Source organism: Arctopsyche grandis, chromosome 12, assembly GCF_051622035.1.
Source record: "Arctopsyche grandis isolate Sample6627 chromosome 12, ASM5162203v2, whole genome shotgun sequence".
NCBI classification, from domain to species: domain Eukaryota; kingdom Metazoa; phylum Arthropoda; class Insecta; order Trichoptera; family Hydropsychidae; genus Arctopsyche; species Arctopsyche grandis.
The window spans coordinates 225,431-241,636 of record NC_135366.1 but is presented as its reverse complement, the minus strand read 5'-3'; the positions used below and the strand labels follow the sequence as shown (position 1 = coordinate 241,636).

At 37.8% G+C, this 16,206-nt stretch overlaps 4 protein-coding genes across 4 annotated transcripts; 1 reads left to right on the top strand and 3 right to left on the bottom strand.

Moving 5' to 3' along the window:
- Window positions 1-28: 28 nt before the first annotated feature.
- Blos1 (biogenesis of lysosome-related organelles complex 1 subunit 1) lies at window positions 29-1,981 on the bottom strand. Its single transcript, XM_077442117.1, has 3 exons — window positions 1,085-1,981; window positions 922-994; window positions 29-801 (listed from the first exon to the last, which is right to left on the bottom strand). The coding sequence occupies exons 1-3, from the start codon at window positions 1,143-1,145 to the stop codon at window positions 564-566; spliced, it is 372 nt and encodes a 123-aa protein (XP_077298243.1). The 5' UTR covers window positions 1,146-1,981; the 3' UTR covers window positions 29-563.
- LOC143920144 (TBC1 domain family member whacked-like) lies at window positions 1,722-9,498 on the bottom strand. The gene is made up of 9 exons (XM_077442861.1): window positions 9,245-9,498; window positions 8,380-8,694; window positions 5,153-5,336; window positions 4,882-5,076; window positions 4,576-4,805; window positions 4,096-4,125; window positions 3,870-4,005; window positions 3,605-3,685; window positions 1,722-1,862 (listed from the first exon to the last, which is right to left on the bottom strand). Exons 1-9 carry the CDS (start codon window positions 9,430-9,432, stop codon window positions 1,722-1,724), a joined length of 1,500 nt encoding a protein of 499 aa, XP_077298987.1. The 5' UTR covers window positions 9,433-9,498.
- mRpL18 (mitochondrial ribosomal protein L18) lies at window positions 9,198-13,629 on the top strand. Its single transcript, XM_077442384.1, has 3 exons — window positions 9,198-9,322; window positions 12,208-12,463; window positions 12,542-13,629. Exons 2-3 carry the CDS (start codon window positions 12,303-12,305, stop codon window positions 12,894-12,896), a joined length of 516 nt encoding a protein of 171 aa, XP_077298510.1. The 5' UTR covers window positions 9,198-9,322; window positions 12,208-12,302; the 3' UTR covers window positions 12,897-13,629.
- A 331-nt stretch (window positions 13,630-13,960) lies between these two features.
- ox (ubiquinol-cytochrome C reductase complex subunit oxen) lies at window positions 13,961-14,676 on the bottom strand. The gene is made up of 2 exons (XM_077442385.1): window positions 14,425-14,676; window positions 13,961-14,121 (listed from the first exon to the last, which is right to left on the bottom strand). Exons 1-2 carry the CDS (start codon window positions 14,557-14,559, stop codon window positions 14,086-14,088), a joined length of 171 nt encoding a protein of 56 aa, XP_077298511.1. The 5' UTR covers window positions 14,560-14,676; the 3' UTR covers window positions 13,961-14,085.
- Between the last annotated feature and the right edge of the window lie 1,530 nt (window positions 14,677-16,206).

The following is a 16,206-nucleotide window of genomic DNA, read 5'->3' as shown; positions in this document are numbered from 1 at the left end:
AAATCAAAGAAATACAAAAATACAAATTCAAAAGCTAAAATCTTTAAATGGATTTTATTGTATTTGCAAAGTATTATTTGAAAAAAAAAATCGCATCTTGAACAATAAATAAAATGTTTTGTAAGTATAATACATACATACATAAATACATCATTTGAGTCATATTTATCATGTGTATGGATATTACATATATTTGGTCAATCTGGTAAAAGTATTTTCCAATTAACAATGTATAAAGCATGTGAGACCCGTATATGTATAATATAATAATAATATTAAATTTCATCTTTAAAAAAAGGTGTGAAAACAGCCTTCTAATATTAATACAGAATTATTGAAAGTAAAATACGAAATTCAAGTTTTTATTTTATTTTGTACAAGTATACTTAAATATAATAACAAAACTTAATATGTATACGTTAAATATAAAAAAAGAGGTTTCAAAGCTTATTAAATAAAGATTATTTGCAACCTCTACTGAAATTTCCAGTACACTGACACTCTTTTTGATTAAAATTAACGCAAAAAATTATAAGCTTCAAGCTAAAATTGCACAAAAAGAATCATCGAGTCTCCTGGGTTACTTTATATGCACACTCGAGAGCATCGGTAATTACTTTCATATCGTTCTCTATAGTCCGAGCCCAATTTTCTACATCGCCGATCTCTTTCAGAGCACTGCTAAAACTTTCGACTAAATTAAGCCACTGCTGAGTCTGCTTGGCAAATCCGATAGCTCCCTGATGAAGTTGTTTCGCTTCAGCGTCTAATCTTTTTTGGTTTAGATACGCCTGAGCAACCCTGAACACAAAATGATAATTGGTTATTTTAGTTTATTATAACTGTCCACCATTAATTGTGCCACAGCGGGGATCGAATGCGTGTCAACTGTAGTAAATAATGACGGTCTACTTCACCTACCCGACATTTAAATGATCCACCAATGCCTGCGTTAGATTATTGGCTGATGCTACAGCGTCTTTGCGTTTCTGTTCTGCAATAGCGATCGAATAATATAATTATTATCAATTAAGAGTAGACAAAGTAGCAGAAAAATAAATAAACAACAGTACGAATGCAGTACCTTGAACCACTTTCTTGGCTGCTTCCTTGGCCTGATGCTCTCGGAGAATAGACGATAGCATTTTGGCATTTACTCTAAATTATTTTTGAAAAATTCAAAATTTACAAGACTTGACACCACACCACCCAGTACTGTCAAACGAAAGATCAGTGCTGCCAACCGCCGATCAATTGCTGTCATTACTGCATTTCCAGCCAATGACAACAAACTGCAATTTACAACATTTCGACAGGAGGGGCAGTTTTAAGAGACTAGTTTATTCACAGGGAAATAAACTAATTAGATGCATTTCTACATCTATACCTGCACATATTTAAATTATACACTTCCATGTGTCTAAATGCATATGTACAATATTGAATATGTTACAATAACCAAATTAAATTAAATTGAATAGAAAATGATCAGTAGATCAGTAGCTATTAAAATAGATATAAGATGTATTGTGAACATAATTTCGTAATAATAAAAAGCATTTAAAAATCAAATCAAACTACGGAAATTAGATATTCACTGGTCCCCATTGTGAAATTATAATTTTTGTCAGTAGTGAAATACCAACATAATATTATTTCATAGAATGCTTTACGATTCAATAATTAATTGATATAACGTACTATAAAAATAAAGTTTATGATTACGAAGACCCGAACAACGCTTTTATATTCACTTCAAACTGAAACTGATTAGCACACATATGATCAGCAAACGACTTTCTTGAAAATTCGCATCTTATCATATCATTGGAATACACGGCGGGTTGGTAGTACGACGTGCACTATTGCATGGTGTATTAGCGTTCGAATTAAAAATTCACCGATATTGAGAAGCGAATTTGTAATTCTATTGTTACATCCGTATTCACTACTCGAGTCAGTGAAATTATAATTTCACTGTGACATACATATGACTCACCTCGCGACAATTATGTTCAATATTTTAGATGTAAATATGTACATGCCCCACTCTGTCTACTCAATAACGCAAAAATGAAAAAAAAAACATTGGTATATTTTATACAAAGGTATTTTCTTTATTCAAATTTGTACTCTCGAAGTTACAGTTAATATTTAACTTTCACAATAAATCACCAGATATACAGAAAATGTTAAATTTTATTAATAATTTTCTTATTTAAAAAAATCTTACAATTGCCTTTTGGGGGAAGACCGATTACAAGAAAGAATTGTTATTGCACGAATAATTACATTACAATTACATAGGTACATATAAACAAATATATAGATCTAGACATAAATCGCTTCGTTGTAATTGCAATATGCTCATCTAAGAATAAAAATATATTACGACACGTCCTGAAGAGAAAAATGGCCATTTTTATTAGAACTATACTTTTGATTGATACATATGTACAACAAAATGACTTGTTTTATTTGAGATTCGACATTAAAAATAAAAACTGCATCAACGAGAAACAAAGACATTTTTCAAAAAGTAATGATTTCATATATGTATGAACATATATTAATAAATACATATACATATAATATGATACGTAGAAAATAGAAGATGAAAAGTAGTAATCAAATGTGAATCTTAAACATAATAATTACTTGTCGCTATTTATTGGAAAAATTTTGTTTAATTTAATTGTATGTATAACCTTATTTTGGCATATGAGATATATGTAAGTGTATACGTAATATTCTGTATTTTGCTTATGTGAATAAATAACATAACTTTTAAACTACATATTAGTTTGTCGAATAACAAATAATAAAATTTATTGTCTTAATAAATACAAAAATTGCACCTGAAAGTTTTTAACCACTATAAATAAATATGTAGATATACACAAGTTAATTAATAATATACATACATACATTACAATTACGTAATAGTTGACAATAATACTTGTGAATGATTAATTAGTGTTTGGATAATACAACATTTACACACGCGTGTATAATATTTTACCTCAATTGACTGTTCTATGATAATTTTCACTATTATGATAAGCAGACAAGTTGCTTTTTCCAATAGTGAACCAAAAAATGGTTCACTATTGTCCGACAAAGCAAGAGAGCAAAAGAAAAGATTTTGGCAATAGTGAACCATTTTTTTGGGCAAAAGCAACTTGTCTGCCAATCTCTCATGATAAGTATTATTACATACATAGAAACATAAAAATGAGAGCGTAACTTTTATCTAAATCCAACTTAATGTTGACGATGTTGAGATTCGTGTGCACTTTAATTTCGAAAGAAACAGCCCTTCGGCCAAACCAAATAAATTATTTAAACGCAAGTTGATGCAAAATAATAGTTAACTGAAACTTAACACACACATAAATATTTAAAATATGCAACGAAATATTTTATCTATAAGTATTCTCATATATCTACATATGTATGTAAACAAACAGTAATAAAGTAATAAAGAAAATTACACCTATCTATAATATATTTTATGTTAACTACAGTACAAGTCTGTTTGAAATGTGAAATGTATTCGATTATAGAAGAAATCAAGACAGACTACAAGTTATATTTCACTGACTAGCATAGCCAACAGTTTAGGCTGCCCGTTTGCATTTGCATCTGCATTTCTTCCTCCAAACTCTGGCCAAGCGTCACAACACTACACACATACATACATACATACAATGTTACATATTTACATTTCTATATCACTATATATTTTATATTATCTTTAATTGACGGAATTATTTTCATTGTCATTTCGGGAAAGCCAAATATCTAAATCCCGAATCCTGAAATTCTACGCTTTCTCCGTGTCTAACCATTTTGTTACGACTACGCACGAGATAATCGAAATGTGAAATCCACAACGTTCTAGTTGTGGTTGGGTTCATTTTAGACACTCTTTCTATTACACATTTTACGATAGACATGAAGTGATAAGACACGTGTGCATGTGGACCAGCACTCTTTGCCCGACTTTATTTATGTTTACATTCACTTTCGTTTTCATTACGTTAAATCACATTAAGTTTACGCTACACCTTGCAGTCAGTCACAAACGTTTACCCTAAATCAGTTACGACTTTCAAAATGCACCTGGAATGTAAATTGCTTTAGCCGCACTAAAATGTATGGAAATATTTTTTGATATTTTTTTTCTATATTTATAATATGCCTCTACATACATTAGTTTTTATTTAAAAAAAAAAAAAATCATTACTCCTCTAATGTTCGTAAATTATGTATAAATGTATGAAAATTTTTTTGATATATATATATATGTATGCATTATATAATTATATAATATATGTATATGAACCTTTCGAGCAAGTCTCTATCTCTTTTTACAATATTGATATTGATATTTTTCGACTCCAAGTAACCAAGTGTTAAATATAATATTTTTAATAATGACACATTTCATAAAAACGAACACAAAGAAAACATGTGCACAACACAATAGAAAATTAAAATAAAAAGAAAAAAAAAGTTATCGCCAATGTTTTACTCTACGTATGTGACTCTTCCGATTTCAAAATTGGTTACCTCTTGCTGGTAAACTTTCTTTTGGCGGTTTGTCTTTGATGCTCGAGTTCAAAATCTTCTTCAGTCAAGTTTAAGCGAGCCATGTGATATATGAGGTATTCTTCCGAGAGTATACCTTCGGGTGGATGTCTCAAAATTTCGACAGTTTCACAAAGACCGGCAGCTCTCTTTCGCACTTTTGCCGAACCGAGGGATCCTTGCAGAATCACGAGCGACGCTTTAAATAAAACCTAATACGGAAGTATAAATATAACGGTCAAAGTTCAATTATAATACATATGCACATATTTGAGGGCAAGTTAGTACCTTCACTCCTTCACATAAAAAACAGTCCCATAGCCTCAGCAAACAATCCCAAGGTAAAGTTCGTGTCAAAGCGCACAAAAACCACTCGGTGGCGTACAACGACGGCTCAACGTGATGGCGTAGTAAATGACGATGTACAGACGGGGCCGTTCGTTTCAACAGTGCAAACAATATATCTCCATCCTTCTGTAATACCTGTGAAATCTCAGCGATTTAATACGGAAAATGTACAATACGATATACTGTATGTGAGTCATCCAAAAACGTTTACCTCCAGTCCGGGATTGTAATACCCTGCAAGATATTTATCAGAAATGCTAACTAGGCACCAAAAAGCTTGTACGGACGGCATATGCATCAGGAGGAAAGCGGCTACGGGCGCTTGTGCTTGAAAATATCCAACTTTGGGATTAAGCACAGAGTACGCCTTCAGCACTGAAAAAAGTTCTTGTTGTCTGCAAAAACAACGTTAGGAACAAGTTGAAAATGTGAAATACGCTAAAAAAAAAAAACACAATTACGAAGATTTTAAAAATTTACTCATTAAAAGGTAATTTTTTTTTTATAGAAAACGTGGATGTCTCTTGGAACATGAGATGATGCAAGGCACAGGAATTACCATCAATTTATGATGTCCACCACACACCCGAGTAATTTGGGAGATCAAGATCAAAAAAAATGCAATAAGCATTTCTTCGTTTTCTTTATAAGAAAGAGTATGGGTACTACCCATATCTCTATCCTACTCCTTTCCTTTTGGGCATGCTTGGGTATAATTCTCTTGAACTTCGGAGAAACTTCTCGTTAATTCGTTTCGTTCTCCAGCTATTGCGTGGTAATACGTCATGCCCGTTGTTGCTGGAACAGTTGGGACTTTATGTCCCTAATAATTATGTGCGTGGTAGACATCATCATTTGATGGTTGTACCTGCTGCTCGCACAGTTCTTTTTCGAATGGCTCCTATTCCAAGAGCTATTCGACTTCTCAATGAAATCGTTGCTGCTGTCACTGAATGTGATATTTTCCACCTTGGGGAGCGTAGATTATCGGATATTATCTTAACATATTTATCTGGTAACCTGCGCTCATCATTACTTTCTTAATTTGAATGTGATGAATGAGTGGAATCTTAATCTACTCTCTTCCATTTGGGCCTCGCTGTGATTTTATTTTTATTTATATTTTGTTTTACTTTTTCTTTCTCCTTTGTATATTTTTATATACTATTTTAATTTTGTTCAGTGTAAACAAAGAATGGGATTTATGGATTTTATTTTTAATTTTTACACTTTTGTTATTTTTTTTCTCTTTTGTTTTTTTTTTATTATTTTATTTTACCATGTTTTCTGCTTTTGCTTTTTTTCTTTATTTACAGTTTACTTGTTTTTATATCATGTTTTTTTATCTTTTTCAAATGTAGGCCATTGTGGCGCATTAGGTTCTTCCTGTAATGCCACAATGGTTCAAAACTATTATAAAAATAAATAAATAAATCCCAACAGTGAGAGATTTCTCTAAAGATCAAAGAAATTATACCCTGGTATGTCCAAAAGGAAAGGAGTGGGATAGAGAAATGGGGACGCGACAATTGGTGCAAGTCCAAAAGGTTCAACGACAAAATGTACCCGAAAATTAGTGCACTGACAAAATGTACCCGCGACAAAATGTTCACGCGACAAAATGTACCCGCGACAAAATGTTCATACGACAAAATGTCCACGGAAATAATGTTCAAGCGACAAAATGTTCAAAAATCCTAAATTTTCCTATTTCCTATTTATCGATGTATATGGTACTTTTTATCATATAGATCGCGGATGTTATTAAATTAGTATAAATTACAGGTGTTCTCAACCGCACCAACATATTCTTATTTAAATTGAACAATTACATTTTAAGCGAATGTCATTGTGACTCATTAAATATCATTTTAAAATGTCATTGAATTAGTTTAATTTTTGGGGGTTCTTATTTAAATTGAAAAAAAAAATACTTTCTAAGCGTATGAACTGCAGATTACATTGAATCAGTTTATATGGCAGGGCTTCTCAACCGTCTCCAAAATTTTCTTTATTTAAAATGAATTTACTTTTTATCGTACACATCGCGGGCGTTATTTAATTAGTGTAAATGACAGGTGTTCTCAACCGTATCCAATATTTACTTATTTAAATTGAAAAATAATAATAATTTAAAATTAACTTTAAAAATTTAGGATTTTTGAAAATTTTGTCGCTCGAACATTATTTCCTTGGACATTTTGTCGCGTGAACATTTTGTCGCGGGTACATTTTGTCAGTGCACTAATTTTCGGGTACATTTTGTCGTTGAACCTTTTGGACTTGCACCAATTGTCGTGTAACCTAGAGAAATACCCATACTCTTCCTTTTACCACTTTCTTGGCCGGTAACCCTTTTACAGAATCGCGAGATATAATTCTCGAGTTGATATTTCGTACAGAATTTTTGAATTTTATATATATATATATATACAAACATACATATGAATAAGTAATTAATTTTTTTTAAATAGTCACTTATTTTCATTGGGAATTCATCGATTGCTTTTTTTTGAGAATTAATTTTATGACTTAATGAAGTATATTATATATAAAAACGGACTGTCGCTAAATATATTTGTATGTATATATGTGACGGACGATCAACCGTCAACCAGTATGGGGAACAAAATTTTTTGGGCTGGGGGCAGTGCTGGGGCCGAAGGCATCGGGGCGCTGGAGGCGTCGGTGGCGCTGGGGGCGAAGCCCCCGGGATGCCGAAGGCATCGGGGACGCTGGGGGCGACGGAGGCCTCGGCGGCGCTGAGGGCGAAGCCCTCTGGGTACCGAAGGCATCGGGGGGGCTGGGGGCGACGGAGGCCTCGGCGGCGCTGGGGGCGAAGCCCCCGGGGTGCCGAAGGCATCGGGGCGCTGGGGGCGCCGGAGGCGTTGGCGGCGAAGCCCCCGGGGTGCCGAAGGCATCGGGGGTGCTGGGGGCGCCGGAGGCGTCGGCGGCGCTGGGGGCGAAGCCCCCGGAGCGACGGAGGCATCGGGGGCGCTGGGGGCAAAGGCGTCGGGGGGTCGGCGATGCACAAAACTTAATTCGTAATTCGTAATCACTTCGTGCATCAATTTCTTTCCGAAACCAGTCGATTCAATATCTTTAACTTTATTTTTATTCGAGTTTCAATTCCTTTTCGAAACCACCTGTTGAAATCAACGGGTCTAACACTAGTTTATAGTATAATATGATATTCCCAGAAAGTCAATTTTACATCAGTTTTGGACGCTTATAGATTTTACTTTTTGGTTTAATAAAAAAAATCTATCTTTCATCTCACCAGTGTGAATTGAATTGGCGAGCGAAAAAATTAGAGAATGATCGAATATACGATATTGTACAATTACGCATAAGTGATATTGTGCATCCGGCACGACAATCATAAAATGAGTCAAAATACTATTAGATATATGAATGTGCGAGTACATAGATAATTACCCGGGTCCTTCTTCGTTAACGAACATTTCGTGATAGGGAAACTGTCTGTGCAGATCTTTTTTGATGTCTTCCATACATTTGGGATCGCCGGTTTCCTCGAGGAGCTCTTGATACAGCTGGGGGTGACGCTGCATCAGCAACTGCCCACCGCAGAGATATAACCAGGCGCGCGCTCGCACAGAAGCCGGGATTCCTTTGCGACATCTTTCTCGAACCTTTTTGTAATTTTTGGTCATGAACCCTTCCCAGTTGTTCAGCATGCGGATCCATTTCTGTTCTCTTCTCAATATAGTGGTCGGCGATAGAGTTCGTTTACTGAAAAGAAAAAGGCGGAGCTGTAGTGTCGGCAACGTGCACGCAGAAACGGCAAATTGAGATGGATCAAAACGATAACGACTAAAGAGCTAGCTATAAACGATTACCAATCGTGCTACACAGGTCACACCAATGTCACAATCATCGACCACGACGCCCACTCGTCACCATTTAACTCACCACTCGTTAATTGGCAGCCTCGACAAAAATTATGTCGATTTCGGGGAAAAGTTACACGCACGCAATCATTACCACGCATAATAATCGGATTTCGATTTCGATTCTTTCAACCACAATCGAAAACAAATTAATTTAAAATTCCCGCTCGGTTGGTTCTGTAGAATAGACTTGAATTATGACGAGATACTGGGCATAATAAGGAAAACATGTTTCGATGTTCGATCACCTCTTCGCACGAAGGGGTGATCGAAGGGGCGATCAGCAGTCGGCAGTGAGCAGTGAGCAGTGAGCAGTGAGCAGTGAGAGCTGACTGATGTGTATTTAGTAGTGAAAGAGCAGCAACAGGCTAGCGAAAGAGAGAGAGACTAACGGCTCGGGGCTGTACTGCGCTCCTCCCAGGAATCCGTGGCGGTCGGGAACCGTGGAGATGACGGAGCCCTCGTGCAAGGTACTCCCCGACGAGCACTCGGACGCCGCGTCGCCGCCCCCCACTTCCCCCCCATTCCCGCTTCCGCTTCCGGCCCCCGCCCCCGCTCCTGTCGCCTCTGCCGCGGACATGAGGGTGAGGGCAGATTCCGCGCTCCGCAATTCCGACACAGACACAGACACAGACACCGACAACTCGCATATGCGCGCCCCGCTCTCGCTCCCGCTCCCGCCGCCCACGCCCCTCTATTTATTTACACGCGCCGTCTGTCCACACCCACACCCACACGCACTCCACACCCCACACCCACACCAACACCAGCAACCCGCACGCCGCACACCGCACACCCTGCTCGCCACCCTCGATCAACACTAATGTCTTCGATCGACGCCACCGGGCATGAAAGGGATGACGACTGTCCGAGCCAAAAACCCTCATGGCCGTTAGTTGTCCTCTTACGGCTTCGGCTTTTGTTTTCTCTCTTTTGCTCTGATCATCTGTCAGTCGTGCTAGATTCTCGTAAAAGCCGGCCTCGAACCAAGGCAGGCTGGCCCCGTGATCCACCCAAGCGATCACGGCGAGCGCTCATTGGCATTGTGGGAATCTCGTCACATTCATCAAAACATTTACTGCGACGCAGAATACATTCCCAAAACCAGTCGACCCACAGCATCAAGCGTCGACACACAGCACCAGACCAGTCGACCCACAGCAGCAAGCGTCGACACACAGCAGCAGACCAGTCGACATCCAGCTCCTGACCTGCCACCACTACACTACGCGGACTTGGAAGATCAACCAGCCGAACGAGCCAGCAACACACTGCCGTATCCAGAGACCTTCTGAACATAACCGAACGAACGAGCCAGCAACACACTGCCGCATCCAGAGACCTTCTGAACATAGCCGAATGCCGAGCCAGCGACACTCTACCATATCCAGAGACCGCTGAACGACATACTTTTGCCCAAATATAATACCTTTGTACAATATTTAGGCAAACAATAAAACTTTATTAAAACAAGCACAACAGTGTTTCGTTAGGCTGGGATACGGTCAACACATCCTACCCCGCCTACAGCATCATAGAAGCCCTCCATAATAGAAGGAGTATGGCTTCTTCCATAGTCGTGCCTCATCGACTATGTCTACCGACTATACTCGACCACGTGTTCGACCCAAGCCTCGAACACGGCGAGCTCTCAGACGCTCGCCATCCGCCGGCCGAGACGGTCTTGGCGTGGCTGGTCTACCTTGCCTGACCAGCCAGCGTACTCATCCACAGCCCCCGCCATAAAAGGGCACAGGCGCCGAGAAACTCCCCGGCTCGCCATCTACTCCTTAATAAACGAGGATAAAACCGACTTGACGTGTCTAATTCCCCACCCCGTCCTGTTCCAGCACGTGCTCCAGAGCGAGCTGAACGAGAGACGACGACACACACACAGCCACTGGTCACCCATACATATACACACATTACAGCTCCTGAAGCTATCGTTCAACGACAAATAAACATCATTTTCATATATATAGAGGCAAGTGACGGCGAGAACGAAGTATAGCTCGGTGGTTGCGTTCATGCACCGAGAGGTCCCCATGTTCGAACTCTGGGCTAACCTCGATCGAAAACAATTTATTCAAAAGTACTTCTGTATTTGCCAATTAATCTGATTTCATTGTTGAAACGATTCCTCGTCAAATTTATCAAGTCACTAAAATCTCGATCACGAAACATCTGGCACCCCCCTGCGCTACAAACGATTGCAAACCAAGCGGCCGCATGCTCATTTCATATTTTTGTCTCGGCTTTTGCCATTTTAAACTTGCCAGAAAGATCCAACTCAGTTTTAAGAATTGCCAATCATCAATGTACATCGAAATGTCGTCTTTCGTACATACTGAAATTCAAACAGTTAAAATTCAATCGAAATGAGCATGCAGCCGAGTGGTTTGCAATCATTGGCAGCGTTAACACTAGAGGTATCTACCGCGGTATTTGATAGATCTATCAAATACCGCGTGTTCGAACGCTATTTCTTGTTTTCCAAGACCGGATAGGCAGCGTTAACACCAGTGGTAGCTTGTCCATATGGGCTGTAGGGCTGCAGTCCCCCCAGCACAGTACAAATGCATGCTATTTTTGTCGTTTACATAGGCTGCGGGCTGCAGACCTCCCAGTATAGTACATATGCATGCAATTTTTGTTTTCATTCGATCACTGGTTTGGTTAACAAGCTACTACAGCCTGATTTATCTCTGCAGCCCCACCACTATGAATTTTCACGAGCCGCTCTGGTTAACACTAAAGGTATCTACCACGGTATTTGATGGAGCTATCAAATACAGCGTGTTCCAACGCTATTTCTTGTTTTCCAAGGCCGTAATCTGAAATCTTTGGCGAGCCACACGCCCCTCCATAATTCTGGCAGTACCCATCAAATTGCCTTGGGTGGATATCATCGATATTTCAGAGAGCGTGTCGCGAACATATTTACGACATTTGCTCGGCTTATTACATTATTCAATTATCTTTCTATTTATTACTTAATAGTGTTTTTACCCGGCTTCGCTCGGTATTTGTAATATAAACCGCTTAAACATGGCCAATCTAATAGTAAACATTTTATTAAATGTATTTGAATAGTTTTATTTTGTTTAAATTTATTTGTATATTAATTTATTCGCTGACGTCGTGGATTTAGCAACTAAACGTCTCATTGCAATTTCTTTATATGTATGTACATATATACAGCTAACACGAAATATATAGCATCAAATATGAGCCATAATTGACTTTTTCACTTGAGATCATCGAGATCATTGGTTTTTGGGTGTGAAACGTGAGCCCGACCAGTGAACCATCTATCGCAAAATGCCAAAAATGATAAACGCTATTTTTGATGTAGGGCGACATCCGACAGGTTACGGCCGTGGGAAACGTCAATTGTGGCCGATCAGACATAACCTAGAATAAGCCAGGGTTCGGGGAGAAGCGAGCGAAATGCTGCGTCGCTGCTTGTCGTCCGCGGCTTCTGCGAGTCCCGCCGTCTCCGTGGCCCCCGTCGTGTTCAACAGGAACCCTCGAAATTTGGAGAAGCTGCGTATCGGTTACAGACCCGACGGCTATCACCTGGACGAGAGAGGAAGGAGTTTCTGGCACAAGTATGTAGTTACCATACCGAGTATATCACACCGTGAATGATTTCCCGTTTTCACTCTACGTGTTCTTGTTCATTTCAGGCTGGTACTCGAAGCTTCGGGAAAACATATTCTCGCGAAGGTTGTGCACTTTGAAAACGGACCGGTCATCGAAGCGAGTACGGCGGAATGGGCCATCAAGAAACAACTCTACAGATATGCGGACACCTGCGCTCACATTAACCTGGGGAGAATTTTAGCGCGAAGATGCTTACAGTTTGGAATAATCGAAATGAGATGCGACATTAAACCCATTGCGGGTGGCAAGGTAGAAAAATTCTTGCAGCATCTGGAAAACGGCGGAGTGCGCCTAAAAGAGGAAAAACAGATCAAGAAAGAACATCCACTGAAGATGACGAGGAATGAAAAGCCTTGGCTGGTTCACGAAACAAATTGACAGACGTACATTCTCTTCAACTTTTCTCCCATATTATTCTCCATTTCGTTGTAGAAATAAAATAGCATATGTATATGTAGAAATATTTCATTTACGTTTAATAAATACTATTTATGTAAATACCCACCATTTTACTAAAAAAAACCTAAATTGGACGGATAACCATTGGATAAAATTGATCCAAATTAAACCGAAAAATAAAAATTTACTTAATGTTTTAAATAAACAGATTGTAAATATAGCGAAAAATAAATAAAAAAATTCTCCAAATTTTTTTCTTTAGAAAATGAGTCAATTACGATCTCGTTAAAGTAAGCCAGGTAAAGTAAACAGGCACTTTATTTCGTCAAGTTTCACTTGGACAATTGCCGTTTGCCGGCCTATTTTGACACTTATACACGATAATATTTATTTACTTTGCGTTTATGGATCTTCCCTTACTCAGTAATTATCTTATTTATCACAATGAATGAACGTACAATCTGGTCATATTGAAAATTAAAAATTTTATTGATGCCAATGAAAATATTCAAATGTCAGAAGCTAAAAGCGTATGCAATTCTATTGTATCGATATGAAGAAAAGATGCACTTTTATAAGTCATTTAGTTATCGGAAAATTCTTCTCTTAAAAAAATACCTAGTCAAGAAGTGAAAGCATATCCAATGCTAGAAAAATTTAAAAAAAGTTTTAATAAATTTATTAAATTTTATTTGTGAATTATCAAAACTTATTAAGGTAACTCTTACGATTCCAAGGTTAACATCAGAACTGGAACGGTGCTTTTCTTCATTAAATAGAATAATTTATTTTAGATATATTATACTATGAATGAAGACAGATTGACAGTTCTTTCAATTATCTTAAACGTACATCTTCCATTTCAATTCACATTTCAATCTTTCAATAATTGCACATATTAGGATCGATTTTAAATATATCCCGAAATAAACTCTTATTTGGGAGGTTGGGGTGCTGCAGTTCCACAGTTCCTATGGACAAGCCGCCCCTGCTCACCATAATTCTTTCTTTTAAATAATGAGACAAATGAAACGAGCGCGAGCTATACATTTGTGTTTATTGATCTAATATAATTTACATAACTTAAATTGAAGACAATAAAATGTTCCGAGTGTGATGTTGGAGGCTGGTTGGTACTGGACACGTCTTTTGGCGATTCAGCCGATTATTATTCATATTTGTGTTTGATGTCATCCCACAGTTTCTGAAAAACAATATGAATGCGTTATTGATCTGTTCGACCAGTGCGACCGTACTACTAGTCGCACGAATACAATAGTAACAATCTACAATCGACATTATACGCAATTGATTTCACATTGACCATCATGTAAATAGGTATATTTACAATGGGAGGGATTATCAAATGAATACATATGATGTCATAAACAGGTGAATACCAAAATGCAGGATATTAAATTATATTGAATTGAATTGTAGGAATTTTGACAGTCGGCAGTGGGCAGTTACGCAACGCAACGCAACGCAGCGTTTGGTTGACGCTTACCCCTCGGTTGACGTTTTCGTAAAGCGTGTCGGCCATCAAATCGAAGGTCCTCTCGAAGATGAAGGCGCCTCCGACGGCCACCAGCGCGAACGTCGAGGTTCTTCGCAAAACCGCGCGGTACAGAGTGGCGATCATCTCGGCTGCTGCTGCACACCAACACTGCGATCTCCTCACACGAAAACACTCTCTACACTAGCGCCACTGAAACGGCGAATTGCCAATTTGGCCCCAGGCGTCTTTTCACCGGCATACCTACACAAAAAGCGATCTCACCACGTTACTAACATCTCGATCACGGAACATCCAGCACCCAAAACTGCATCAATCGAAAGGCATCCACGTGAAATATTGTACTAACGAGAACTCGAGATATTCCGTGATCGATATTTGAGTGAATTTGCGCAATAGTCCGTTTACCCTACACAATTTGCTTCATCCTTTCACGTGGGCTGGAAAAATAACCGCGACGAAAACTTAAAACGACAGCAGCAAATTCAACGTGACGAAATTGAAAGGCAAAGGTCTGTAGTAGTCTCATGAATTCGAATGCACATGTAGAGATGCAAGGATACGAAGTGAGAGGTATCCAGACCAATGTGTATTCACTAAAATTGTACATAAAAGCCCTGTAAAAAATTGACATTCGGCGAAAAACAACAACAAAGATCACGCTAACGCGATTATAACAACAACACAATACAATAAATAAACTACACACACACATAAATATATGATTTGGGTTTGTTTAATGTTTGATGGTTTTTGTAATTTTGTATCGCCGAGCATTCTTACTGATTTCACCAGTACAGTACTGGTTTTTTGGGTATCTGGCTTGCTAAGTCGTGAGATATACATATTACACTTTCTTAACCAATAGTATCTAATACATGGATTAAAATATACAAATTCTCCAGTAAAATGATATCTCCTACAAAAATATTTGAAAATTAATTGAACACTGTTTCCGTTTATTGCACTTGCCGAAAGACTTTTTTGTTCAATTAACGATACATACGTGGTCCAATGATACATCTTAACCAGTCTCGTGTAGAATTTTATAAGGGCATTTAACAAAATGAAATCATTTTTTCATAAATGTACGTCCATGATTTTTTTGTTCGTTTTTAATAGCACTGTGCAACAAAAAATCACGTTTTTAAATTACCAGAGCGGAGTTAAATCAATCTTTACTTAATTTGAATATTGCAATGATTTTTGTTGGTTTGCTTTCGTTTATGAGATTTTTTGTAGTCTATAACTCAAAATCTAGTATTGCTGTGCTAAAAGTGAGTATTGGAATCAATATTCAGATGTTTTTCTTATTGATTATGATTTTTATTTTTTTTAAATACTTATGATTAACTATCTAGCAAATTTTACAAATCAAAAATGTGGTAAACGGATTATTGCGCAAATTGCGATCGTGCGCACGTCAATCGCTGCAACAAAAATCGCGAATACGGAATATCTGGCACTCGAGTTCTCATTAGTACAATATTTCGAGTGGGTAGCTTTCGATTGATGGAGTTTTGGGTGCCAGATTTTCCGAGAATTTACTAACTTGTGCGAGATCGCTTTTTGTGGAATAATTACCGAACCCAAAAATATATATTTTTTCCGGGGTTATATTAGAAGTTTAATAGGACAGTATTTTATTTCACCACGTTTATAAGGATTGGTTTTCTATCTTAATTTTATCTCAAAGTACTAACTCAAACGGTAAATGATTTAAAATTGATTCGAAGAATGTTGTTTTTTAGAAATATTTTTTTTTTGTCCTGG

Bases quoted from the DNA above. Each gene is read 5' to 3' on its own strand.
- Blos1 (XM_077442117.1), bottom strand. From the start codon at position 1,145: ATGCTATCGTCTATTCTCCGAGAGCATCAGGCCAAGGAAGCAGCCAAG. The intron at 995-1,084 runs GTACTGCATTCG...TCGCTATTGCAG, and splicing joins AGCCAAGAAAGTGGTTCAAG to AACAGAAACGCAAAGACGCT. The intron at 802-921 runs GTAGGTGAAGTA...TTTTGTGTTCAG, and splicing joins GTGGATCATTTAAATGTCGG to GGTTGCTCAGGCGTATCTAA.
- LOC143920144 (XM_077442861.1), bottom strand. From the start codon at position 9,432: ATGTCCGCGGCAGAGGCGACAGGAGCGGGGGCGGGGGCCGGAAGCGGA. The intron at 5,077-5,152 runs GTAAACGTTTTT...GAGATTTCACAG, and splicing joins ATTACAATCCCGGACTGGAG to GTATTACAGAAGGATGGAGA. The intron at 1,863-3,604 runs GTCAGTGAAATA...ACCATGCAATAG, and splicing joins CTAAACTGTTGGCTATGCTA to TGCACGTCGTACTACCAACC.
- mRpL18 (XM_077442384.1), top strand. From the start codon at position 12,303: ATGCTGCGTCGCTGCTTGTCGTCCGCGGCTTCTGCGAGTCCCGCCGTC. The intron at 12,464-12,541 runs GTATGTAGTTAC...TGTTCATTTCAG, and splicing joins GGAAGGAGTTTCTGGCACAA to GCTGGTACTCGAAGCTTCGG.
- ox (XM_077442385.1), bottom strand. From the start codon at position 14,559: ATGATCGCCACTCTGTACCGCGCGGTTTTGCGAAGAACCTCGACGTTC. The intron at 14,122-14,424 runs GTAAGCGTCAAC...ATTGTTTTTCAG, and splicing joins ACGAAAACGTCAACCGAGGG to AAACTGTGGGATGACATCAA.